Raw genomic sequence first — 27,369 nt, 5'->3', positions numbered from 1 at the left:
CAGAGGTGAGAGTTTGCACAGGTTTTGGTACTGCGACTTTGGTGGAGTTTTGTTCATTGACTGGTTGCCCCTTCCAGCTTGCAGCCAAAATCTTGTGTGGAGTCACTGCATGGTTAGAGCTCAAGGCTTTTAATATTAATACAGTCTTATTTAGACAAGCCAGATGGGGAGAAGAGTGAAAAACAAGCTGTAATGAGCATAGCCAACCTTCTGTTTGACAACGTAGGGAATAGATGATCAGACAGAGCGGACACACGACGCAGCTGTGTGACAGCTGTCTTGCCCACAAGACTCACGTACACAGGACATGTTGTAGACAGTGTGCATAAAGTCAACATAAATACCAATTTGTAAAAACCCACACATAGATATACTTTATGTGCAAATACATGTCTTAGAATAGACTGATATACCCATAGACTCAAATATATCTTCTCTTTTTTTCTACACTTGCACCATACTGGACACACAATAATGTATTTTGCTCGACATGACATTTGCTCAGACATCTGCAACCTTTTCAAAATAGATAATTCAGTTATGACGCTAAGCCTTTTGCATTACCTACCCAACCAAAATTCAAAAAGGCCATATTGAAAAACTTTTCTTGTACCAATAATTGTATGGTATGTTGAATCTGAGGCTGCTTGTTTTGTTTTCTGCTTATGCTTTGTGTTATTGTGGAAGTTGAAATGAGGAATTATTCATTTTATCCAAATGTTGTTACTCCGGGTCCCCATCCATGTGTTGTATTATTGTACAAAGGCTCTCTGATGAGCTCTCCTTCCAATTTAGCTTGGTGTTGGATCTTGCTTGTGGCAGTGACGTTGATAATGACATGTCATGTTGCTTCCTTTTAAAAATACTGAATGGCCTTTTTTTTTTTAAATGTGCCTCTCCTTAACTGGAGCAGTCTGCCCATAGTCATGTGGTGTCCAAAGGTTATAAGTAACAGACAGAAACTGAACAGGAAGTAAATAGATACAATAATCATGCCATTTTGTGTGTGTGTGTGTGTGTGTGTGTGTGTGTGTGTGTGTGTGTGTGTGTGTGTGTGTGTGTGTGTGTGTGTGTGTGTGTGTGTGTAATATGTGGCCAATACAGTATTTTATTAGTGTGAATTTATTTTTGGTTTGAACCCCATTCCTTTTGTTAGACATACCTATTTTGTTTTTTAAATAAAACTTCTATTATGGCGAGATAAGCCTCCTCCGCTCCTGAAAAGAAAATTGTTGTTACCAACCAAATTGTTACCAACATGTAAACAACGATTCATAACAAGATTAAATGGTGTAAGTTACCAAGCATGACTACAAAGTAATAATGTAATTAACCACCTCTTCATGAGGGCTAATTGGTGCCACCCATGATGAAAATGTCTCCTAAGGAAACGTTTTGGCTCTCTTTTCACTTTGTATTTTGAATCATCTGGGAGAAATTCAACTGAAATTGTGTCTGCATACTTGTTACATTTGAAGTAAAACAAATACAAACATACTGTATTATACATTTAAGCACTGTCATTTGTTGTGATTTAGCAACACTTGTCTAAAATCTAATTATTGCCATAATCTCACACTTGAAAACATGACCTACCTTGTACTAGTTATTATGTATCTTGTCTTTCAACATTGGAACCTCAATGCATACTGCTAAAGATAATGATAACATCACGTTAAAGTGTTAAAATACCTCCAAAAATTTAAATTGACATTGACATTTTTCACATTTAATTTGTGCCCGTGGATTGTATTTTCTGTGGCTAACAGCCTGTGTCCTCCTGCTTTTCTCTGTATTTGTGGTATCTGTTATTGCAGCGTAGAAGTAGTCAAGGCTACTCAACAACAAAAAGGCTTCCAAAGTGGTACTGTACATCCATTTCCATGGACACAACCTTTTCTCAGACTTTGTAAACTCAATTGGAAATATAATGAAGTGTGCTGCTATTGCGCAACAGATGTTTTTTGTCAATATGATTTCAATATTTTTAAAACAAAAGTATAGCACACATATTCTAAATAAATGCACTGATATTAAAAGTAATGACTTCTGCCCAGTGTCAATCCAACGCTAAGTCCGTAGCAAGACTAACAGAAGTATTAATCTGTAGGTTTCTGGATGAGCTAAAACCTTAATTAGTGGCAGATCCACCTGTTGTGTTATATTGGGGAGAAATTATATTACCTGTTAAGTTTAAGGTATTTGGGATATTGCTTAAATGTACTGTGTTTTTGTTTGTGTGTGTGTGTGTGTGTGTGTGTGTGTGTGTGTGTGTGTGTGTGTGTGTGTGTGTGTGTGTGTGTGTGTGTGTAAGAGAGAGTACTGTATGTGTGTGGGCCTGCATATGGATGCATGAGTGTAAATAATGTAGATATCAAAGCTGATATTGGTGGACTTCTGGGTAATATGTGTACAAGCTCCTTGATCAACTCATGCGTCTCCTGTTTTGTCCAAGCGGTAAATCCATCCACTGTATCTATGTTGTACATCTCTGTGTGTCCTTGGCTTTAAGCCCCTATTCACCTGCTTCTCTGTGTGTGTGTGTGTGTGTGTATGTACACAAACTTGCATGTATGTAAGAAAACGTTCTTTTGTGCTCAACTTTGTGTTCTTCCTGTACATTTTTTTGGCAGAAAATGATGGCAATATTTAGATTTTTGTTGAAGAAAAATGTGAATGTATCACTCTTGTAAGTTCTGTTCATCCATTTTATGGAGGTAATCAAATGTATGTGGAGAATAAAGATGTGTATATTATTGTGAAGGGCCTGCCAGGTCCATAAGTGGGAAAATATATAAAGAAATATTTGCCAAATGATGCCCCTGTGAATATTGTTAGAAACGTAAAACGCAGGGATTGCAGACTGTGCTGCTTTTGAACATATATACAATAAAAGCTATGTTCTCTAGCAAATCATGCTGTGCTTTTATTTCACAACCCTTATCTCAAACCTCAGAATAAAATTAATCTCCATATTCATATATATATTTATTATACTATTATATACTATATTAATAAAACAAGTATTGTGTTTGAATGTGTTCATGGGTACTTTCATATGTGAACTAGACATATAAGTTAAACATATAAAATAAACGTAGCTGTCAGTTTATTAGGTATGCCTAACATAAAATATTGCAGTATAATAAAACATGTAATATAAAACTGTGAAATATCTTCATGAAGGTTATAATGTTGGCGATAGAGAGGTATTAGTAGGTATTGATTCAACTTTATGGTCATTTTGGAGGCTGTAGTTTAAGGTGCTACTAAATTGTATTGTACAATACTGATTTATATTTATAGGGTTCTAATATTTAGTATACCGGAGATAAAGTAGACAAAATATTAGAAGCACCTCAGTATGTTAGGTAGTTGAGTGTAAGTATATGCAGAGAAACGCATAAGTATGGTTGTGTTCCCTGTGGTAACTCCATTCATAATCTAAAACTAATGCTGCCATCTAGTGGATGAATTTAGGTATTGAAATGATTAACTGACTAAAAAACATTCTCTGACAAATAAAGACACGTTGATGTCTATTAGGCAAGACAAATATATTTGTATACATTTCAACAACAGCCTTGTAGTCCAAGTGCCTTACGTAAAATAAAAAAGCACAAAAGGACAACATATAAAAGAAACACAGGGCAGAATAAAAAGGCACATGCAAATAATATGCATAACTAGTAAAGTAAAACAGAGGATATACATAAGCTTACATTAAATAAAACAGTAGAACAGAAGAATAAAGTTACAGTGCGAGATATTAGTGCAGTACTGTAGTGGTGTGACGGTACCATTTCCCCAGTGGCAGTGAATGCAGCATGAGCCACCTTTTGACCAGCAGGTGGTGCAAGGTGCTAAATCTCCATCTCTTGTCCTGTCAATCATTTCACTTCAGAGTGTAGCGGGGGCAAGATAACGCCAGCACTTTGTTCAGGAGTCAAGCCAAAGAAGTGCACACCATGGGGATTGTCTGCCGCAAGTGACAGTTGGCGTAGGCCTATTAATGAAAGTTTTGAAGACTGTTGTTCCCCATTTCAGCATTTTTGTCATTTAGCTAACGTTACACCGGTTATTTTATTCACATCAATATATCCCGAGAGGCGCGGCTGGTTGCTGTAACATTAGCTTGTAGGTTGAAGTTATTTCCAGTTCAGACGAGTTCACAAGTGGAGGAAACGACGCAAGATGTACCATGAAGAAACCGCAACTCTACACAAGCCACGCTATGGAAGTAAGTAACACTTTTTCTAGCTAACGGTTTTCTCTCGTAAGCATAGGCGTTAACTCCTGTGTTTGCTTGGTTATGAGGAACAGAGGATTAAAAAGTTACAAGCTAACGTAAGGTGCTTTCACATGGATGTTTGATTAGCAACAGGTGGTTCAGCAGCACCTGGCTGCTCCACTGAACAGCAGCATATCTAGTAGTAGTGTGTCAATCCCTGACAATATGGCAAAATTGAAACGAAATGTAGTCTGAGGAGAACGAGAGTGAACAAACTGTCAATGAAAGAGGTTTTTATGTGAAGGACTCACATACTGGTTGTTAAATTAAAGCTATACCGTGGTAAGTTCAGGGTCCAAGTTGTATGTTGAGGCTTGGGGGTTGCAAACTCCCCTAAAATTGGACTCGGGGCCTTTTTTGAATTGTATTTTTCCCTCAAAATAGCCCCCAAGTCCACCACAGTGATTATTCATCTATTTATTTAATGGCGGTAGATAGCATATCAGCCTGTCTACACACACATTTTCTCATAGGTTAACCATTAACCTAGGATTTTGCTGCTGTTGAGAAATAACTTACTTCATCAGTATGTTAAGAATGTCACTGAGCTGATATAAAAAAAAAAAAAAAACATCTAAAGTCTGCAAAATACTTCATCAAGTCAGTTAACTGTGTCTTGTCACTGACTTGTGGGCAAAGTGCAACTTTAAAAGATACCACCAATCAACAATGTCATCAATGCAATCTTTTTGCCTCTGAATTTTATTGACCAACTCTGTGTTATTGTGCATGCGAGGCCACCATATCTTATGCTGTTTATAGGTGGATGTTTTGCAACTGTGCATCCAAAAGAGGTACACGTCTCTAAAAAAAAAAAATGGAGCACAAATATTGAGAAGTTTGTAGCAATGACTGTGAGATGGGGTAGTCTCAGAAACCAACAAGCAGTTAATTTGTTGGCCTTGTCATTGTGTGAAACAAGCCACATAAGTAACTGCAAGCGTTTTCACTTACAAGTGCTGTTATGGGACCAGAGCAAAGTCATTCCCTGGAATTATTTTCAATAAATGTCAGACTAACCTTAGTTTATGGATATGCCTATGAAATGGATCAACCCCCCAAAAAAAAAGGTTAGATGGAATAACCCTGCAGCCAAACAAAAGCATGACCCTTAATCATGGAGCCCATAACTCAGGTCCGGTGATCCTGTGACACACAAAGGCAACAAAGCCATCCTGAGCGTTTAAATATAACGCTCAGTGCAAGAGTGCAGTACAGGCTCTTCCAGGAAGTGTGTGAGTGAGTCAGTAGAGGTAGTGTGTAATGGCTGCACTGGGGCAGTTCTACCTCTGAGATGAGTGTTCATATACACATTTGCATCCATGGCACAGCTGGGCCACTGATCTATGGTTGGATGACCAAATACTGTGCTCATGAGGCGTTAGGGAATTTCACCCAATAGGGTGTGTGTGTGAGACTATATTTGTGGGGTCCAAAAACCAGGGAATACAGTATACTTGTGGGTTCTGCACAGCCTTGTGGGGCCCAAAATGCTGGACCCCACAAGTTTAAAGGGCTGTTTGAGGGTTAAGACTTGGTTGTAGGGTTATAATTAGGTTAGGGTAAGGGTTAAGGTTAGGCATTTAGTTGTGATGGTTAGGGTAAGGGGCTAGGGAAAGCATTATGTCAATGACGGGTCCCCACAAAGATAGTGAAACAAACGTGTGTGTGTGTTCCGACTCACGTCAAGCCTCTATTGAGACCTAGTGAACGGATGTCTATGCAGGTGGCTGATGAATAGGCAGAATTTAACCGAGAGCACCTGAGAGGTTTAAAAGATTCAGGCTAGCCCCGTTGAGTTGAATGTATTTTAATGTTCCCTTGTGTCTTGGACTCCAGATTGCAGTTCCAAACTCAATAAATAAGATGTACAATTTACAGGGTTAAAATGCTACAAAAGACATCCACACTAAATTAGAATTACAGATCTCCAGCTGATGAATTGGAATATTGTTAACAGCTGAATTGACTTCATTTATGGAGTTTATTGCCTTCCTCGTGGGCATTGGGATCAGATTGTTTAGGCGAATAAATGAACTGGTTTAACGAGTTTAACTTCACAGCATCACAGAGGTAGTAGTAATATTGATATAGTCCACATAGAGAAGATCGACTGACTCTGACTCATGTGTACATACAAAACGGTATGTGTATTTTTCAGTCTTACTTGATGTCCTACACCCTAGTACAGAATGTGAAACCTCAGCCGGCTGTAATCAAACCCAGGACATGGTGCTTGGTCCAGTGGGAGAAAACTCTGTTTGTTTTAAAACTGAGCCCCCGGGTTGGAGATTGTCCCTTCACTCAGCCAGAAATAAAGAGATTTGATTGGATTAGAGCAGGGTAAGAAGCATTGGGGGGAGGAGATCTCATTAAGCTGCAGGTAAAGGTCAATTCTCAGCAGAAGTCACTTGTCAGTCGGGCACCCCACTAAGGCCACTTTGACAAGGCCATTTCATCTGCCTCAGACAAGAATTCGTTGGGGCATGGGATGTAGTACATGTTCCAAAGGGCATTCAAAATCTCAGCTGTCAAAATAAGATCCCGTCAACAAAAATGATCCCCTCAGTCTTTGTGATTTGGTTGTATTGTACCTAACTGTCTGGCATGTTTGTTCAGATGAATACGATGGACGTAGAATATCTAAATTTGTTGTTTAAGTTTTTCTACTGCACACACAAAAGGTTCAGTCTCATGTGATGCTTTGTACATCTTTTTAAGTGATTTTAGTTTACAGTTCATTTGCCATAGTGTGACATATGTCAATATCATAAAATATACTTTTAATATCATGATACTCATTTTGCCCAGTCCTGCCAATAAGAAAGCACAACACACTAGTATGTTGACTACTGAGAAACAATGACCGTGACATCATTTTGAATTTGCATGCCTTTTCCAGCCATTCAGGATGATGAGAGGCTGTCAGCGGAGGAGATGGATGAGAGGAGACGACAGAACATCGCCTACGAGTACCTGTGTCATCTGGAGGAGGCCAAGCGGTAAGACGGCAGGAGGAAGGGATGAAGGGAAAGAACCTTGAAGATAAGAGGAGCTTAACATGCTGACTGAAGCCAACCACTTTCCTTTATTGTGTTTACTTTGTTACAACTCGGAGAGCTCAAAGGAATTACATTAGGCGTGTTCTTGGGTCAGAGGTTAGGTTTGTTTAATGTTTGATCATGTAGAACAGTTTTGTATAATAAGTCTGTGTGTTTAATGAACATTATTATGCAGATATAAAAACAACAGGGAGTGGTTGAGATATTAAGTGGTGGAGAGAGAGGGAGGGGAATATGATGGATACGGGAACGAAGCAGTGTGCAATTAAATGTTTTTTGTAGTAGCACGGCACTGTAATGACAGATTAAGGCAGAATCAGCATGCATGTGAGATGATGAGACGGAGCTGTAAGCATTCATGAGAACGTGCGTGATTAAGATATGGGAGCTGCTGATTGAGTGAAAAGAGTGGCTCTCTTTCCACTGTGTCCTAAACTGCTGAAATAATCAAATACATGTTAATTTTCACAGTAGGTTTTGTTTCCAATTGCTTGCAATGCTTTTCACAAGATTCACTGAAAAAGTTAGTTATTCTAAAGGCAACATTAACCTGATGAAGACTCTTTCTTGTGAGGTGCCTGAGCAAAGCTAAAACTAAAACCACTTCCTGTCTTCTTGACAAGGGCATCCATTTGAGCAGGAAGGAACAGAAAGTGTAATCATGCCTCTTTTAACACTGATTTTGTGACAGTCTCACCCAGTTGCATAAAGATTGATTTCCAGGATTTATAATTAGTGTGTGAATCTACTGTAGCACTCTGGTAATTCAGCAATCATGCTTCTTCTTGGGACACTCTTTGAGTGTGTGCAGCCTCATTTACATCAGCATTTCCTGACAGATTATTGTTTGACCAATGAACTTGCACTTTGACTCAGTAAAGACTATTTTGTAGCCTACAATATCTGCTTATGTCACAGGATAATAAGGGTATAGAAGGGCAGGTAGGCTAGACTAAGCACAGATTCAGTCAGCCATAATAATCGGGCAACGCCTACATCATCACACATTTTTCTTTTTGTAGTGTGCTCAAAATCTTTAGTGGAAGGCTAGCTCACCTTCACTGAGGCCGTTTAAGGAACAGGTGCTTTAGAATCTCTCCACAGGTAACCTCAAAATGGCTGTTTTTAACTCTCATACAAAACATGCTCACACTTTCACTTTCTAGCTTCCTGTTAATCCATCCCAGTGCTGCTGACTTTTCTACACTCCTGTCAATAGTGGACTGGAACCTCTATTCTGGGAAAGGTATCACGTTAGATTAGGATTAAGACCGCTGCTAATGAAGCTGTCAACCACAGAGAGCATGGGGTTAGGATCTGCTCTCTAGGGTCAGGAGTCAGCAGTCACTGAAACAAGGCAACTATGTAGAAGTAACTCTTTTAGTACACCTGGCTTTACGATCTTACACAAGACAGTTTTATCAGGGTTTCCCGCAGAAAATGTGTTGAGGTGGTAGGGTTGGGGGGGTTTGCCGTCAGACCGGGGGGGGAAGTTCTTTGTGCGATAGACTACAGACTCTGTACTACATTTAACAATTATTTATTAAACACTAAATATAAAATTTAAATAAGAATAAATAAAGTGCAAAACAACATTCAAAATGTGCAAAGATGATCACAGTCACTGCTTATGGCAGAGCTGACAGCTAGCATCGCTACAAGCTATCCTTAGTTATAAAAAAATCAATTCACTCTTTTACAAGTGGACCATTGATGCTTATTTTCATTACAAACACCATACAAACTATACAACACTATACAAATGGTTAAAAATATTTGTCCTTAACAACTGAAACAATTTTAACAAACGGTATACAAACTATACAACACTAAAGTGCAAAACAACATTTTCAAAATGTGCAAAGGTGATCACAGTCACTGCTTATGGCAGAGCTGACATGTAGCATCACTACAGGCTATGTAAATAATGCACATAAAATACAAACGTTCAACAATCGCCATTATATCGAATCAACAGGAAAGTGCAACCCAGCTAGCAGGTGAAGAACTCAAACAACAAAATCACCAGCTAACTTACTTTAAATTTGCAAGAACTTTAGACTAATACAATAACAGGCTTAAATGAACCCAAAACATAAGTTATACGACTTGAGTTCTCACGGATACACACACGCGATATCAACTGGCTAGTTATCCTCCGGACAGCGACGGACCACGTCTCTTTTTCTCTCATTTCGGCCGTGTGGCGCGCGTGCCAGGTCGCGGTGTAAAGCGCATCCGCGCTATTCTCCGATATGCACTTGACGGCCTTTTGTGCAGCAGATTTTAAGGCAGTAGGGTTCCTCAGCTTAGGCGGGCCGCCCGAACTGCAAAGTGCTGCTGGAAACCCTGGTTTTATTATCCACCTATGTTTTTGTTAAAGTGCTCATATTATGCTTTTTCCCTTTCCTTTATTGTGTTATATCTTTTTTTGTGAATGTTATAGGTTTACAAAGTGAAAAAGCCCAAAGTCCACCCCAAAGGGACTTGCCAATCTCCAACAGAAAACACTGTTCACAAACTGCTCCCAGCAGCTCTGTTGTAGTCCAGCCTTTACTTCGTGACAAACGTGCGTCACTTTGTAACACGTTATAATGCTCGCCTAGCTGCTAGCATGGCACTCACTCATACTCTGCTTCTGATTAGCTAGTAGTCCTTACCTAGCTACTGTGCATGTGCGACTCCCAACAAAGATGGAACAGAAGTGAGATGTCTCACTCTGTAGCTAAAACAGAGAGCTCAACACACAGGGTGAAAAGAGGAGCTGTCTATGGAGAAGACGGCTGGCGAAATTCACAAGTTCACGAAAGGTTGGTATCTCGTGAACACCTTTACACAATCGCACATTAAAAAGTGCTATACAAATATTTTATATTCTGAATGTAGTGTTGTTACACTGAATGTTTACTGCTTCAATCCAGATGAGTATTGAAAAGTATTTTCCGCGACTGAAAAAGGCACGTGTTGAGGATGAGGAACAGCCTGAACCGGAGGTATCAGTCTGAAACAGAGCTGAACAGTCCGACCAGTGTAATTAGTTACATTATTTTATTTGTTTACAATATTTTCAGGCTTCAACCAGTGCTGCTCACGCAGAAAGACACACTGGGAGAGAAAGAGAGAGATTCGTTAGGCATTGAAGAAAGAGGAGGAGGACGGCATCCAACAGCATGTCCTCCTCAGTTTTTGATACTTGATTGTACTCCCCTTGATTGTTTGTATTAGGGCTGTCAAACGATTACATTTTCTTAATCGTTGAAATTCTATAGTTAATCACGATTAATCGCATGTTTTATCACATGATTAAAATTCTATTATTTTGTATTTCAGAACTGTTTTTAAGTACATATTAACAATGGTAAGCAATTCTGACCAGTGTATCTTGATTGGGAATCAAATGAATGCAAAGAAAGTGACTTTATGAACTTGATTTTAAGATTTGTATTTGTTTATTATATATTTAATCTAGTCACACATATGAATCTAGAGTCAATATTAGGGTTGGGTATTGTTTGGTTTGGATACCGGTGCTAAAGCGGTACTTTTAAAACAGTACCGGTGCCTGCCTTTGATATAGGTCCACCCCAAAATATCTAGAGCATGTGTTTTTCAGTCAAGGATATTATTCAATTTTTTTAGACACACCTACCCAACCACAATGCTAAATTTCTCTCACTTGACACACAGGCACCCATGCAAACACAAACTCATGACCAGCATGACTAAGCTACATGACGCAAGTCTTCAGAAGACACTCTATGTAGTCAGAAATACTGTAGCTGAAAGCAAAGGAGTGTAGATCACTAATGTTGAGATGGGACTAATTTAAGTCCCACAGTCCAGAAAGCTGTGTTTTGTTTTGCCCGGTGAGTCGCAGATTGGACAATGACAGGAAGGCCTGCTTTGGAGGGTTGTAAACAGGAGTGCTAGCCTGTCCTGCTTTAAGTTCTCCCAACATTGTTTTAAGTACAGGAAGTGAAGTTTCACAGAAGAGCTCTGTTACCCCTGCAGGATGTTCCTTTGACTACATTCCCGCCAAACGGAGATCTTTTTTCCCCTCAGTTATCTTGACTATCATCTGTGTATGATCCTCTCCATTTATATGTGACTTCTATGGAGATATGAAAGTAAAAATATAAGATAAAAGTTTTCTGGATTTTGATCTGCATTACTGCTTTGCCCTGGTTGGGCTTTGCCACTAAGCTATGTTGCATATACATGTCTGGTTGTGTGAGCACGCTTTTGTGTCTGTCTGAATCAGTTTCATACTCATTTAGTGCCAAAGAGGCGTTTTCTGACATGCAACCTTGTGTGCGGGTTAAGGGATAACTGATATTGATATAATAATAGCATCTGTTTGATAGCAGGCCAAACAATGCCTGCTTGATATAAATGACTACTTCTTTAAGTTTAGACTAATGATTATTTTCTCAATCAATTAATTACAGAATATTTTATGATTTAAATGTCTTGTTTTATATAGTCCAAAACCCCAAAATATAAAATGTACTGTAATGTAAGTCACATTACATACCTAATGACTAGGAAAGGCAGTGCATTTTCACAGTGCTTGTCATTTTTGCTTTATTTACTTAAACAATTGTAAAGTTCCATCAATCGACTTAACAATTAATCGATGCATCTCTATTTACGTTTACCCATCGCCTGACTTCAAATCTTTAAAGTGCTGGAGAGCCAAATAGTTATTTCTTGATCCCTATTCCATAAACCTGAGCTTTGACCAGAGCCTGTAAACTTAATGCATTCCTCACATGGGAAGAAATTATTTTATATTATAAAGAAACAGCTTATTCAGCTATTTCTAATATTAACAGCTTTTATGGTTGAAGATGGGTGTAATAGTACAGCAAAATGCAGTGGCTATCTATTTAACATTTTATAAAACACTGAAATATGGCAGAGTTCTTCTTGCATAATCTACAGCCTCAGCTGACATAATTGTTTACGAGGATGCTTTATTCCCTTAAGATGCCTAACCTGCACTCTCCCCTGGGTTTGTGTTGACAGTGCATGATGTGTTGTGGTTGTCCTTCAATGTGCTGACACATATTTTGGCAGACTGAATCCTTTGAGCACCCACACAACCTTAATTAACCTAAACAAGTTGTCTGTGTGCATGCATGTGGGAGGGAGAGCTTTATTGCTTACAGACTGAAAGGTAAAAGCTGCATGTATGAATGAAACTCACAAACAAAAATAAGGAAGCTAAATCACTAAGCACTGTGGCTTAGGATACAAATTTCAGTTGAAGGATGACGAGCAAAAAGGTAAAAACTTAACACATAAGCGGTTTGTTTTTTTGGGGTTAAACCATTAGAAAAGAGGTGTAGCCATAATAGTAAATATGTTGTCACTTCCAGGCGGTAAGATAATGTGTAACAGATTTTCAGTCCATGATGATTCAACGATCACAAATCATTTACCAGCTCTTTGGAATAGATTTTTCCTAACATCTTTGGAAATAGTCTGGCAGAGACCACTATGAAGCCATTCCCAAACCTTTCAAAGGGAATTGCATAAATTTGAAAGGAGGTCAACATTATTTTAACATACACCAGATATGCTCTATTTAAGTGTGTCAAACATCTTTGATTATCCCATGTAGAGGTAAAAATTACCTTTTCTCTCATAACGATTTATTGTCTTGCAGAAGTAAGGGCTGGGCAATATATCAATATGATATCGATATCGTGATATGAGACTAGATATTGTCTTAGATTTTGGATATCGTAATATGACACAATACAAGTGTTGTCTTTTCCTGGTTTTAAAAGCTGCATTACAGTAAAGTGCTGTAATTTTCTGAACTTACCAGACTGTTCTAGCTGCTGTTATTTGCCTTTACCCACTTAGTCATTATATCCACATTTCTGTTGATTATTTATAATCCATTTTTTGTGAAAGCACCAATTGTCAAGCCTACAATATTGCCGCAATATCGCTTTGAGGTATTTGGTCAAAAATGTCATGATATTTGATATTTTCTCCATATCTCGTAGAAGTGAAATTCGTAAACCTTCACCAGTGATCACTGAGGCTTTAGACTAATGGAAGTAGTGTTAAATATCTTGCTCACTCACTGTTAACCTCTTTTTACCTCACATTGTCCACTTAACAAGTACGCCTAACCTTTAACCTTTACGTGGTCCCAAAGTTCAAACTGTAAGTCTGTCCACAGCCCCCTTCCTAAAGCATGCTGGGCTCAGTGTGGGTGCTGCCTGTAACAATGCCCAGTTCTCACATTGGCCTACATTGCTCTGTTTTAACCAAAAAACATTTCAGTTAATTATAGCAGCGCTGACACAATTAATAAATATTGTACATCTGGAGTTGTGTAGCCCTGTGTTATCCTTTAAACACTAATTTAATGAAATGAAAGCATGACATTTAATGGTAAATGTTCATTTATTATGGGTTTCAGGCTAAAGCTGAAATGCTCTTGTTGTTTACACACACTTTTGCTCTTTAATAAATCCACTGATTTTGTTTAGTCAGTGGACCGTGTCTCACAGAGTGTATCATTATCTATAGTTGATTCCGTAGAAATTTGTTTAAAGGTTGTATATTCACTAACTTCGAAATAAAATCATATTCATACTGTATAACAGTATATAGATCAAAGGTAAAGTTGTCATAAGCTTTCCATACAGAGCTTTTTTCTTATGCTACTGTAATGTAGATGCCATGAATAACAGCAAGGCATTATTTTTTTAAATCATACTTGTGTGTTCTTGGCCTTTAGTTTTTGCTCGGATTGGAAGGGCAGCAGGTGTAGGAAAAGCCAATATTGACTTGCTGACTACATTCAGGCATTCAGCCACCTCATAAATTGCACTCTGTAGTAAATCTTGGTGGCAGGGTGAACGGAGACGACTAATGTTTGTTTATACTCTGAATGCAACCATAGCATGCTGCTTAGTATTATAGAGAAGTCTGACATGTTAATGATCCTGGTGATTTCATTGGAAATCTAGTCAGTCACTTAGATGAGTTGAGTTCCTACTGTACATTCCTAATGCTGTTGAGAGTAGTTTCTTCTCATTTTTATTCATATTCATATAAGCTAGTTGAGCAATAGTTTAAAAAATGTTATCCACTTCTCAGCTTAATGCCATGAACATGCTTACTTAGATTTTAATTAGTAATTTATTCAGAATGTTATAACTTCTTTCGAAAGCGGTTTTCCACTGAGGTCAGTTGGTTTGAAAGAGTTGAACACTAGAGATGCTTATGAAAATCCTGTGCCTACTCTGAAGTTGATATTGTGTACTCTCAGATGGATGGAGGCCTGCCTAGAGGAGGACTTGCCTCCTACCACAGAACTGGAGGAGGGACTGAGGAATGGTGTCTACCTTGGCAAACTTGCCAACTTTTTTGCCCCCAAAATGGTGTCTGAGAAAAGGATCTACGACAGAGATCAGGCCCGCTTTAAGGTACCCCTTCATCCATTTGCATTTATACTCCTATCTTCCCTCTTTAGGTAAGGTCATAGTTGTACTACATTTAAATTTCCACCAGCTAACATCATAGCAGACAGGAAGACTATTTCCAGATCTTTAAGGCAATCCCTGACAGTTTTACACAGGAAATGGAGAAATCTGGCAGGCAAGTGTTGGGGCCTACTACAAAAATGTCTGAGCAAAATGTTTAGCTTGACCTTGAGCTTGACTTTATTTATATTTGACAACTTGTTAACAAACCTTATCAGTACTTAGGCTACATAGCCCAACAAAACATGTTGTTAAACATAAATTAAATGTAAAAGCCATTACAAAAGCAATGAAATAATATATTGTTAATATTAATAATATATATTGTTTGTTGTCCTTCTTTTTAGCTGTATGTCTATATCTGTGTATGTACTTTGAGAGCAACGAAAAGCCGGAGTCAAATTCCTTGTATGTGTTTACACTTACTTGGCCATTCTGATTTCTATATTATCCTGGGAGTATAACACTGCTTTTATCAAGTTAAAATCTTTGTCAATCCACTGTGCCATGAGGCTAAGCATTCTCACACAAGCCAGTAGCTCATTAATGTGTGTGTGGCCACAATGTAGATTTCGGGGAGACAGACGTCAGCAAAATGGCGACGACTGGGCTGTGTGTAGGCTTCGAAACGGCTGGTCATCTCTAATGCCATGAACGCCATCTCCTTGTTAGTAATCCCTTTAGCTTTGGCACTGTTCGAATTATCTCCCTTTCTCAAATGCTATGGTTATCAAGGACTGAGTCTTGCTGGTGGCGGTTTATGTCGCTGATCTTTCTCCGACATGGTGTAATACGATACACGGCCGACATTTTCTTGTACTGTAAACAAACTACACGTGTGCATGCCACCCTTTAACCTCTTAGGTCATGCGTCATGCCAGCGCTTCTTCTCCAAATCAGCAGCTGCATTAGTAGCATGCTAGCGGACTGCAAAAAAACACAAACATCGGCCACTGCCATCTTATTTGCCGATAAGCCGATGGCAGTCAATGAGGCGAATATCAGCCAACACCAATGTTCTGCAGATAAATCTGAACATCCTTACTTTTTCAGGTTGCAGTGGTAGTTTTGAACCGTTTCCCTGCACTTTCTCATAATAATAATATGGCTACATTTATGTCTGTGCTACTGTTTTTATCTTCAGAGCAAAGGGCTGCACTTCAGACACACTGACAACACAGTGCAGTGGCTCAGAGCCATGGAGTCAGTAGGTCTACCCAAGGTAAGGGGCTTGCACAACAAACAAAAAACTGACAGAGAGAGATCCCGTTCAAGTGATGCTTTGCAACAAAAAATATGGAATTGGGAAGCCTTGACTTTGTCATGTGTTCATTGGCTCAGGGTTGGTACATAATCACTGATATTAGAGGTCAGAAACCATCTAACAGCTACAACTAAGACAGAGTAGAATCCATCCCACTAGTAGAATCTTAAGCTAGGAGAATATATAATTTTATAATTTGCATGATTAGATACTTCAACTACAAAAGGTGTGGTACTGTACACTCAAATGTTACTGGAAAATATAATAATAATTTAATCTTGGTGACATTTTTTATATATATATACACACACACACACACACACACACACACACACACACACACACATACATTCATCCACCTGTAAGAATGTAAGCACTGACAGATGAAATTGTCAGGTATCGGTATGTAGGTAACGGTATCAACCTCATGAGATGACACAAAAGACTTCACTGAGGTACACACAAAGATAGCATTTATTGCAGTGCTGGAATTGCATTATATTTTACAGCTGTTCATTTTATTATGTCCAACCCTTGCATCTTGTCATGGATGTACAGGTTAAAATGTGATGAAACATTGTTATGGATATTGTGCTCCTGTTTGGCTGCAGCAGACTAAAGAGTGCCAGGACACTGATAAAAGAAGTGACTAATGTATATTGTGGTTTCTGCTTTCAGATATTCTATCCTGAAACGACAGATGTGTACGATCGCAAAAACATGCCTAAGGTGGTATACTGCATACACGCACTGAGGTAAGAATAAAAGAGTTCCAAAAACAAAGTGATTTTTCACTTTACAGTCTTCATCCATTTCTCACTTCTGATAGCAACATTGCTGACTTATCTCTACAGTCTTTTGTTTTCACAATGGCAGGGTACCTGGTTGCTTTTTTTCCTGAAGGTGCCACACCTGAATGTCACGTGCAGTTTCACTTCCAAGAAAGAAATGGAGATAGTTAGAATTAAACTATGAGCTAATAGGAGGTTTATAGATTAGATTTAGCAAGCCTTGTAATTGTCTGTAAATGTTGACTTTTTGGTCCACTCATACTTCTTGTCACTGACGGGTTAATTTGGATTAATTTACTTTCACTCGATGGTTATGGCAGACAATGTCGCACTCTTCGGTTTGACTTTGACAGGTTTGAGGTTTGAGTGGTTGTTTTGCCATCCAGACAGCAGTGTACTCAAGTTACATAATTTAAGGACAGCTCATATGTAGGATGACAAATGCCTGAGACTGCTTACACTAACATTTGCATTACTCTGTGGGGTTCAGGCATGGCCTCTTTTTGTTCCCATTAAGTTCAACCTCTAATTTAAATGTTGAGAACAAAATAGTATTTAGTAAGTGATATGAAACGGGAACTGGAAAATGTTATTTCTATTTAGGTACGGCAGAGTGCTTCTTGTTAAATACAGACCTTTTTAATGTTTTTTTCCAAAGTAGGTCAAAGCCATATTATACACTACAGCAACATGCATTTAGCTATAGGCAACTATTGCTGCAATGTTATTTTCTAGACTCTTACTTGAGTATTTTTTATTTTTTTAACACTTTTGATGAGAATAACCATGATACCATTATAAATGCAGAATAACCATGAAACCATTATAAATGCCTATACTGCATGTATTCAAGGGCTTTCTCAAAACTAAATGTGGTGTTCCACTGCTCAACTCTTTACATGTAGTCTCATCACAAAGGGTATGTTCTTTGTCATGGTTTTGTGTTTGTGAAAAATATTGTAATACTGCAAAAGAAAAGTTTCTGGTCTTACTATAATATGGGTGGCTGGAGAATTTCAACTTCAGGCCCTTGCTTTTTCAGTTGAGATGACTTTGAATGAACTGAAGGGTCAATTTTATCTATCTGACCCGTCCAGTCAGCCAAACAGATTTAGGGAGTGGTTATGTGTGCTGCTTGGATTATTTTCTTTGTTGTAGTGTTTCAGTCAGGTCCTATGAGAATTGGTTTCCTTCCCTCCTTATGCACACACGTGCTCTTCCTTCCTGCTAGTCGAGCTTACGTCCCACAAGGACACAGTGAATACTCTGCTTCCCTGGATACAAACAAATGCAGAAATGGAGGCAAAGCACCGGATGCTCCTGCACATTCAGTGTGGCGTAAAAAATTGAAAGGGAACACAATGAAATGGGGAAGGAACATTTTAAAACACTTGACAAAGTGGTAGAGATGTAGGGCTTAATTTGTTGTGTCAAAGGAAGAGGACAACATGAAAATAAACAAGGGGAATCCACAGAGGGCTAGTTGCTCCAAGCTAGTCAGCTGATCAGGGGGTCAGTAACCCCTGTGGCTTGTAATCAGCCACCTTCATTAATCCCATTCAGCTGTTAATATGCGTGTATCTCGGACTGAATCAGCTGTCTGCATGTTAAAACATTACCCTTTGTATAAGCAGAGTTTAGATAGTTGTATAAAAACCTCTGTGTCCCAAGGACAGAGTGCATTTCTTGTTTACACACACACACACACACTGTGACTAAAGGGCAGAATAGGCAGCTAGTACAGCTGCTCCATTCAGAGCTATGCTGATGCCAGACCTGCCTTAAATATCTATAATTCATTACCACTTATCAGGTACCCGCAGGAAGATGAAAGTTTTATGAAGTTTCCAGCCACATGCTCGTTGATTTCAATGCTCAGTGGTGGACTGAGCCAGCTGCCTGCTGTCAGTATCTGCTTGTTGTAATGTGTGCCAACACTACCCCCCTGTGGTGTAAGTTTGACATGGGTGGAAACTAAAGGCCATCAGGAGCAACAATCCTGAATTTTCAGAACACTAGCATTTTAGTTTCATGATATCAGACTGTACAATATCAGAATGTTCCAAGCTTCTCAGTGCTTCCTTATCCTTTTGTGTGTAAATCTTATGGTCTAAATCATATGGTTCATTTCAGTTTGTACCTGTACAAACTGGGCATTGCACCACAGATCCAGGACCTGCTGGGGAAAGTGGCCTTCACAGGTAACAGGAAATAAGCTTCTCCTGAAACATAAGTATAGCATAAAAGCTTAAACATGATATAGAATGTGTATAAATGCACCTATATTACTGTAGAACAATAGAATACACAATTAAGTTATTAATTGCTTTTAAAATGAAGGATAAATGTTGCCTTAGGGCTTTTTGAAATACTGATGTGCACGCACCTAGTTGTGCATGTGTTCATTTAATAAGAATCCTCTTTGTGTGGGAGGAATTATTTTTTTTTTTTTTACTTTAATTAAAAATCAAAATAATGTCATGTGCGCTCAAGCATGTAGGATTTGATGACTATTTGTATAAACATCTTTTCTGTGATTTAGATGTTTGAATTATCCAAAATTTCAGTTCATAAACATATCCCCTGCAGCCATTCCAATGACACTGATTAGGACACGCAAACTACCAAGCTTCAAAGCTTTTGACATTTGATTGTCCTGAGTAAGCCTCAGGGTTTACTCACATGGGTTTTTCAATCACTTCTGAACAGTTTTTTTCCCCCCCAATTTTAACTAACTTTAATTGAACTTTTGGGAAAATGCATTTGAGGATTTACACAGTGCGCTTGATGATGAACACGTCTGAGAGTTATACAGATCATCAGAAAAACTGCATATACTTTTGTGAAAAAAAAGATTTAGAATTGAATGGCTTTGAAAATCAAGATTTTCATTTGATTATTGTGCCAAAGCAAAACATTAATAAATTCATGCAGCATATTTGAGCCTTTATTATGCTATGCTCTGTAACACCACAATTTTCCCTGCAATGACTTTATATCTGTCTTTTAGAGGAAGAGATCAGTAACATGAGGAGTGAGCTGGAAAAGTATGGCATTCAAATGCCAGCTTTCAGTAAGATTGGAGGAATCCTGGCCAATGAGCTTTCAGTGGATGAAGCTGCCTGTAAGTCCTCTGACGTACGCGCTAAATCTCTTGACTCATTTTGTGTTGTTTCCTAATGTCTTTTTGGCCAACACTAAAATGTTCGCACACACACACACTGTTGTTCTTAGTGCATGCTGCTGTGATTGCCATAAATGAGGCGGTTGACAGAGGTCAGACGTCTGTGACAATGGGAGCCCTGAATAATCCTAATGCAATGCTGAGGAATACCCAGGAAGCTCTAGCCCAAGACTACCAGGACACACTGAGCCAGGCCAAGGCTCGTAAGCAAGATCAATCCTCAGGGAGGGTGAGAAGCCTAACAAACACTTCAGTGACCACCTGTCTCACTGTCATTATTTATTTGTTTGATGTTATTAAGGTTTGGTTCATTAATGGCTTTTCCTGTATAGAAGGCTTGATTAGAGTTTCACAGTCTTTGTAACAAAGTTTGTTTAGTTTCTCTCTTGCTTGCTTGCTCTCTTGCTCACCTACTCACCAATCGACAGTCAGATATTCCGTTACATAAATGTAATTTAAACATCAGTGACATTAAATTGCCATCACTAATAAAAAAAATAAAAAAACATGACTCCACTTAAGCTACTGTATGCAATGTCACACCTGTATTCACCCATGGTGGGAACAGGGTTGCAAAGCCTGTTCTAACAGCATGTGTTGATGTATTCAGGTTGACCACAAACAGATGTTTGGCCTTCTGTGTCGGTCTGAAAATGGTGTAGATGAACTGAAATTACAAAATAGAAGAACATAAGACATGAAGACCAAATTTGAGTGATGCACATAATTTAAACTTGACTGTTGCTCTGAACCAATGTTTCTGACTGCAGTGTCATGTACTGACAACTATAACAACTGAAGAGATATCTACACTGAGGTCTGAAAGGGATTGCCTGCACTGACTCACTCCACAAGCCTTTGCCAGCACATTCCAGTGGCTGCATTGTCAGCTGTACTTCACCAAACACAATCCTTCCGCACCATCCAACATCTTGCCTCCCATTCTCTTTACAAATACTGTACAAACGAGCCGTTCATTTCCACTTAATGGTTGAAATGTGATATGTAAGATATGCAACTTCATCAGTATGAGTGGGGGAAAAAATGAATGTGACCAGGAACGAATTACAAATGCTATTTGAAATTAATATCAAATATACATATATGTACAGTATATATGCATTTATTTTTCTTTGACTCCCTCAATTAGCGCGCCTCGATTGCTACCGAAGAAAGAGATGTTTATGAGGAGCTGCTGACTCACCAGGAGATCCAGGGCTGCATTGACTTTGTCAACAGTAAGGACTTTTCCTCCCACATGACACTTACTTCTTTTTCCCAAAAATGCTGTCAAGTAACATGAGTTGGTGCATTTGATACATATGTAGAAATTATATAAAGTTGGGTTGTTTCAGTACTTATCTGAAAGACTTTGAAAGAAAAACATATCCCTAAATTACGTCTGTCTTGGTTTTTCCTGTCTCCAGTCCAGGCAGCAGAAAGGCAGGTGAATCAAGCGGTGTCGACCCAGGATGAGGCTGCTCTGTTGGCTGCACTTAGGCTTGAAGCTCTGGCCCTGCTGGGTGTTCAGGAGTCAAACTGTCGCTGGTACCTGGAACACTTTACCACCTACTGCCAACATAAATCCAAGGTATACTGATTGTTTCCAACTTAGGGCCTTAAGAGCCAGAGCACCTCTGAGTTTCTTTCCAAGCAGTCATTTAATTGCACTTGTTGAGGGTATAAAATAAATAAGCCTGTATACAATAATATAATGACAAAAAGCAGTATTTGGGGGAGGGCATAGTTGAAAATGACTGTGTTGGCAACTTACAGACCACAGTACATATTAATTCACTCAGAGAAAAGTGTTTAAAGTGTGTGGAATACTGTAGGAACAAATCATACACATTTGCAGTATTGGCTTTCTAAACTGGACATTTTTCTGTTTTTCGTTTGTCCATCTGACAAAGCGGACTAACTTCAATTTTTAAGTACTGCTGAGAGCACACAGCACTTCACTGGCTGATGAAGGACTGTAGCTGCTTTCACTTCTCAGGCAGTGAAGATACTGGCTGTATTTGAAACTGCCTACTATTCTAGCAGTATTACTAATTTGACCAAAATGTAGTATGCAGTATGCAAACAAAAGCAAAATACTCAGCTGTTGTAGAAAAGGAAGGGGGGGGGAGAAAAAAAAAAAAACTCCACACCTTCAGAGAAAAACTCATCAACCACCGTAACTTCTGTTGGAATGGAAACGAAACAGACACTTTGCCATCCACGGCCCTGCATTAAAACATGCTGAGTATTCATGGGTTCTTAGTGGTATCTCTGTAGTGTACACTCATCTTTGTGTTGCAGGATGGAGGCAGGGCCATGATGGTGGACAAAGAGGAGATTCAGAGAGTTGTCAGCTCTTGTAATGACTTTGCTGAGGCAGAGAAACGAAGTAAGCACCTTTTTTACTTACCATAGATGTTTATTAACACATAATTACTGGTCAGTTGAAAATCACCTATGTACCCACTTGCAAGCCTCTCAAAGCACACATGTAGAGTCTATGTTCCATTGCACAGTACAGTTCATGATACAACTTTAATGTGGGGTTTCCAAAGGCATTTCAGCATATAAGGCAAGGAAGAAATGTAATTTTAATACTGACATGCCTTGCCTTGGGTTATCTGCAAGACATGACTCTCTCTGTTCATTTTCTTGACCAGAACTCAAGGCAGTTGCAGGGATCAATACAGCCATTCGTCTTGGCAATGCAGTGGAGACCGCGGAGGAGCTCATGAACCCTGAGGCACAACTGCCAATTGTCTACCAAACTGCTGCCAACCTCTATCAGACTGAGCTTTTCAGTTTGCAGCTACAAGGGGGGCGGGTGAGACATCATATTTGCAATTTTGACTCTTTAACATGTGTGGACCCACTTGCTGATACAGATATGCTTACAGGTATAGGGGAGGTCAGTGTTATACATATACTGCAGTTAAATGTCGCTTCATGCATGTGATTCAGACTTTTTACTGTATGTTTTTAGTCTGGCTTGAGCCACGAGGAGCTGAGTGTAGCTGTTGAGATGCTGTCAGCTGTAGCAGTGCTGAATGAGGTGCTGGACACCAAAGACCCCCAGGCTGTGATTGAGCAACTAACAGACTCTCCTCTGGGCTTCACCAACATGGACCAAGACAACCTAAACAGGTAAAATGGCTGAGTTGTTCTCTAGTTAACCTTAGACCCCGAATCACCCTGCTGTCACATCTATTGATGCTGGTGGTGAGTTTGTTCTCTTTCATGATTACTGTTTTGATGTTTCTGCAACTGTGTCTCATTGAAGTTGAAGTATGGCGGTACATTAAGCAATGAAAAGCAGCAAATTAATTTGATTAAAAAGTTAAAGGCATGTTACATGTCTTAATGTTTCATATCACTCCACTGTAGGTATCTGTCCACTTTTACTTTGCTAGCACTATAATGGGCTGACGTGTAGTGGTCCATTAAATGTCTATGAAACTTTTTTGAACTTCTCCATGGAACTCTCCCTCAGGTATGCTGACACTCTTATCAAACTACGAGGCGAGGCTCTTGCCAAGGGCCAAGAGTTCCTCACCTGGAATGATGTTCAAAAATGCATCGACACAGTCAACATTCAGGTCCACGAGGAGCATGAACGTAAGAAAGTCTTGTAGATTTCTGGTTATGTTTAACGCCACATAAATGAAACGCATTGACGAAACAAGTGTGAAATGGTTCTTGTCTTTTACTTCCAGGCATCATAGCTATAGCTGAGATCAATGAGGCGCTCAACTCCGGTGATCATCAGCAGACACTTGCAGCCCTGCTACTCCCTACGGCCAAGTTGACAGGGGTGAACCCAGCCACTGCCAAACACTACCATGATGTCCTACAATATACTAAGCAACTCATCTGCCAGGTATTGTGACTCTAGATTTATAAAGCATTTATGTAAAGAAATGTTCTTCTGCCTCTCACATCCTCAAAGTGCAAAATATGAAAAACAAAACCTTAGTGGCTGAATAAACCAATGTTGTCAATGCATGTCAATACTTTATCTCATTCTAATCACTAGTTGTATTGGATTTGCACAGCAGCCTCTCATCCCTGACATTATCACTGCATCATTATGAATCTGAATAGCTTAATGTTGATATATAACTTTTATGTACATATTATACATGTAACTAAAAACTGGGATTTTTTTTAAAATTATTTAATCCTGACTTGTAACAAGGCAAAGAGAAAATATTATTGTCAACATGATTCTGTGTCATCAAGCCAACAGTTTCCCAATCTGAGGTTTGGCTGGGTTGACATGATAGGCTTGTATATTCACCGTCTAAATGTTCCCTTCCTGATCCTCATATTCCTAAAACTTCACAGTGCTTGGTGTTCTTTTGGAGACTGCAGTATCAATCTGCAGTATTACTCTGTTAAATTCACAGTTTTAACTTTCCTATCTGTGTATCTGTATCTGTAGCTTGTGCTTCCCTGCTTGTTCCTATTTATTATTAGTTTACTATTAATTTCCCATGTTTGGGATCAATAAAAATCTATCTATCTATCTAACAATGGTCCAACAAGGAGAAGTTTTTTCTGTGCAAACACATCCCATCTCACGTCATAACAGTTGACCTCTGAGGTATCCCGCGGAGGGAGATGAATTGTAGTTCTGAAGCTGCCATCTTTGAAATGAGCATACACAGGAAGGGATCCAGACAACTATGGAAGCAGCAGAGACACACCGCTACTCTGTAGTATCCATACAGTCTGTCATCCCCACCGGAAAACAGGCGGATGTAGTGGGCGATATGCAAGATACCACTTGGCAAAAAACACACCGCAAAGATGATGAAAACTAGAGTGCTGACCCTGATAAAAGGTTTCCAGTCACAACGAGATTGCCCTAGGTGGTATACTACTGCCACATGGGCATAGATGCAAATCAGGAAGGGCACTATGAAGCCCAGACAAACCATCATCAGCCTGTATGGCACCAGCGCGGAATGGGATTTTTCTTCTAGGGGAAGTACATCATGGCAGGTGGTGACATCCAGCTGGGTAACGTGGTAGCTCTGCCTGACCAGGAGCTCAGGCACAATAGCAGCGCTGAACAGGAACCAGACAACCAAGCACGTCCACACTGCCAGCGTAGTCTTAGCCAGCCTTCTGTACAAAAACGGTCTGACCACAGCCAGGTAGCGCTTCAGACTGATGCAAGCTATAGTTTGAGCTGAACTATAAACATTGCCATAAAACAAGGCTGTGATAAACCGGCAGGAGATTTCCCCAAATATCCAGTTATTCCCATTGAAGTGGTAGTGAACACGCAGCGCCAGAGAGAGCAGCAGCAGCAGGTCGGACAAGGCCAGGTTCAGGTAAAGAACTACTGTGGACAAGGACTTTGTTTTGAGTCTGAGGAAGGTCAGAATGTAGATGTTGGAGGGGATACCCACCAGCATAGCCAGGATGTATGATGAAGGTATGACCCTGGTGCTGAGGACCCCTGTGGTATAGTCTGTCACTGCGTCCTCCGAGTTCACATACAGCCAAGGGTTTGTGCTGGGATAGAGCTGGTTTGTTTGATTGTGTTTGTATGTCCTCCCCTTGAAGGTTTTTGGTATCACACCAGGTGGCATTTTAGATTTGGTCCTATTTCCTATAAATGGGTAGAAAAACAATGTTTTTGGCATTAAAGCAACTTTAGTTTTATAATAAAAGTACATTTGAAACAATGTTAAAACAGAAATTGTAGTTAATCATGCTATCTGTTGTCTGTCATTTAAAGATTTTCTAGTTTTATATCTTATTTTTTCTATCATAAAATTATGCATCATTAAATGTTTTTATTGCAATGTTTTTTGTTTTGTATTTTTTAACTTTGAGTTGGGAGATGAACCCTTAACCAAAAAGCTTAATGTTTTAAGTTTAAGTATAAATCTTATTTTGGACCCTGGCTTTAAAAATAAATGCATTTATTCTTTTGGTAAACTTATAGTAATTTAATAAACTTACCATCATGCTGAATGGTCTGAACTGCCATCAAACAAATGAGTAGTCCTGGCACAAGTTCGGCCATATCACTCTCCAGTCTGTGTCCCAGAGTTTTAAAGGTTTTCTTGTCTTCACCCCTCTCGCTGTTGCTTCTGTTCAATAAATGTAGGAGTTCTCCATCTGCGAAATTTGCTGTTTTGCATTTCTGCAGCGCAACTGTAGAACTGATAATGGTCTGTACTCAAGCCTAGCTTCCTGCTAGTGTACTGTATCTGGGGCGCTTGTCTTTTTGTACGGTGCAGTGAGCATGTTTCCTGTCCAAGCTTGAAAACTGAATTCCCCTTCTGCCTGCGTCATTAACTCACAACTGACTCACTGGGGCGAGAGGACGCTGCCCAATGGTTCACTCACAGCTGTGATTCATATCAAATCCCACTGAACACTGTTACAATAAGTATTGTGGTTAGCTTATTTTGGTTTTGGTATTAAAAGTGATTTGGCTTTTGCAGTCATTTCAGGGTGTTGGTAGTGTTGATCAGCCTGGTTATGGAATTGAGTAGTCACATATGTTTTGGGATATTGTAAGATTCTGCATCTGTATGAAAATGTATGCTATTTTTCTAACACTATCATATTGTACAGGAATTAGATCATGGATGTGTTATAGTAATTGTACTGTTTCACATAACTGTTTGGCAGCAAGACTGACCCTGCCATGGGAAATCATTGGTCACATGCAGATATAAACAAGAAAGCTGCTTTTAGTCTGCTCAGTGTGTTTTAATGGTGACTTCCTTCCTGTTAGCCCTATGGTCAGGGATACTCCCCGGTCCGCACCAGAGTTCTCTAAAATTAGCCTGAGAAGGAATACAACAGTCAGGCTGAATAAACATTCTTTGTAGTTGTGATGTTGTATTGTCAGGGTCTGTTTTTTTGAGTACAAAGTGGTTGAGTGGGGGCGAGGATATGTTTGTAGTATAACTATTGTCAACCATTGACATTTTTTCTTTTTCCTTAGATCTTACCTCTGGACACAGGGGAAATGGTACTTTCTATTCTTTGCCATTGCTCTAAGCTTGTGTAGTGTTGGTAATCAGTGTTGCTATAAAGTGCTACTGCCGCAGAGCAAAATCTCCACAATACTAACTTGTTGATGTAACTGTAACTACAATCATTTCTAACTTTGGACATGATGAATGTTTTGACTAAAATTGCTTCAAAAGACTTATAATTTGATATCACGTTAGTATTGTGCGACTACGCATGAACAATGCCTTGTGTGTCTGAGGTGTACTCTACTAATAGAAA

At 39.2% G+C, this 27,369-nt stretch overlaps 2 protein-coding genes across 2 annotated transcripts in view; one reads left to right on the top strand and one right to left on the bottom strand.

The window, feature by feature from the left end:
- The first annotated feature begins 3,909 nt into the window (after window positions 1-3,909).
- iqgap2 (IQ motif containing GTPase activating protein 2) overlaps window positions 3,910-27,369 on the top strand; it is a 41,161-nt gene continuing 17,701 nt past the window's right edge. The window contains exons 1-16 of the mRNA XM_078249638.1: window positions 3,910-4,240; window positions 7,194-7,293; window positions 14,651-14,807; window positions 16,009-16,086; window positions 16,807-16,883; window positions 19,053-19,120; window positions 19,930-20,043; window positions 20,154-20,332; window positions 21,254-21,341; window positions 21,531-21,694; window positions 22,408-22,495; window positions 22,767-22,930; window positions 23,090-23,250; window positions 23,597-23,721; window positions 23,820-23,983; window positions 27,080-27,106. Of these exons, the coding sequence (XP_078105764.1) occupies window positions 4,195-4,240; window positions 7,194-7,293; window positions 14,651-14,807; window positions 16,009-16,086; window positions 16,807-16,883; window positions 19,053-19,120; window positions 19,930-20,043; window positions 20,154-20,332; window positions 21,254-21,341; window positions 21,531-21,694; window positions 22,408-22,495; window positions 22,767-22,930; window positions 23,090-23,250; window positions 23,597-23,721; window positions 23,820-23,983; window positions 27,080-27,106 (1,800 nt within the window). The 5' untranslated portion in view covers window positions 3,910-4,194. The remainder of the gene's footprint in view (window positions 4,241-7,193; window positions 7,294-14,650; window positions 14,808-16,008; window positions 16,087-16,806; window positions 16,884-19,052; window positions 19,121-19,929; window positions 20,044-20,153; window positions 20,333-21,253; window positions 21,342-21,530; window positions 21,695-22,407; window positions 22,496-22,766; window positions 22,931-23,089; window positions 23,251-23,596; window positions 23,722-23,819; window positions 23,984-27,079; window positions 27,107-27,369) is intronic.
- f2rl2 (coagulation factor II (thrombin) receptor-like 2) lies at window positions 23,755-26,397 on the bottom strand. The gene is made up of 2 exons (XM_078250541.1): window positions 26,083-26,397; window positions 23,755-25,726 (listed from the first exon to the last, which is right to left on the bottom strand). The coding sequence occupies exons 1-2, from the start codon at window positions 26,144-26,146 to the stop codon at window positions 24,684-24,686; spliced, it is 1,107 nt and encodes a 368-aa protein (XP_078106667.1). The 5' UTR covers window positions 26,147-26,397; the 3' UTR covers window positions 23,755-24,683.

The sequence above is a fragment of the Sander vitreus genome, chromosome 5, assembly GCF_031162955.1.
Source record: "Sander vitreus isolate 19-12246 chromosome 5, sanVit1, whole genome shotgun sequence".
NCBI lineage: Eukaryota > Metazoa > Chordata > Actinopteri > Perciformes > Percidae > Sander > Sander vitreus.
The sequence above is the reverse complement of the archived record's forward strand: the minus strand, read 5'-3'. Positions and strand labels throughout refer to the sequence as shown.

Bases quoted from the DNA above. Each gene is read 5' to 3' on its own strand.
- f2rl2 (XM_078250541.1), bottom strand. From the start codon at position 26,146: ATGGCCGAACTTGTGCCAGGACTACTCATTTGTTTGATGGCAGTTCAG. The intron at 25,727-26,082 runs GTAAGTTTATTA...ACCCATTTATAG, and splicing joins TCAGACCATTCAGCATGATG to GAAATAGGACCAAATCTAAA.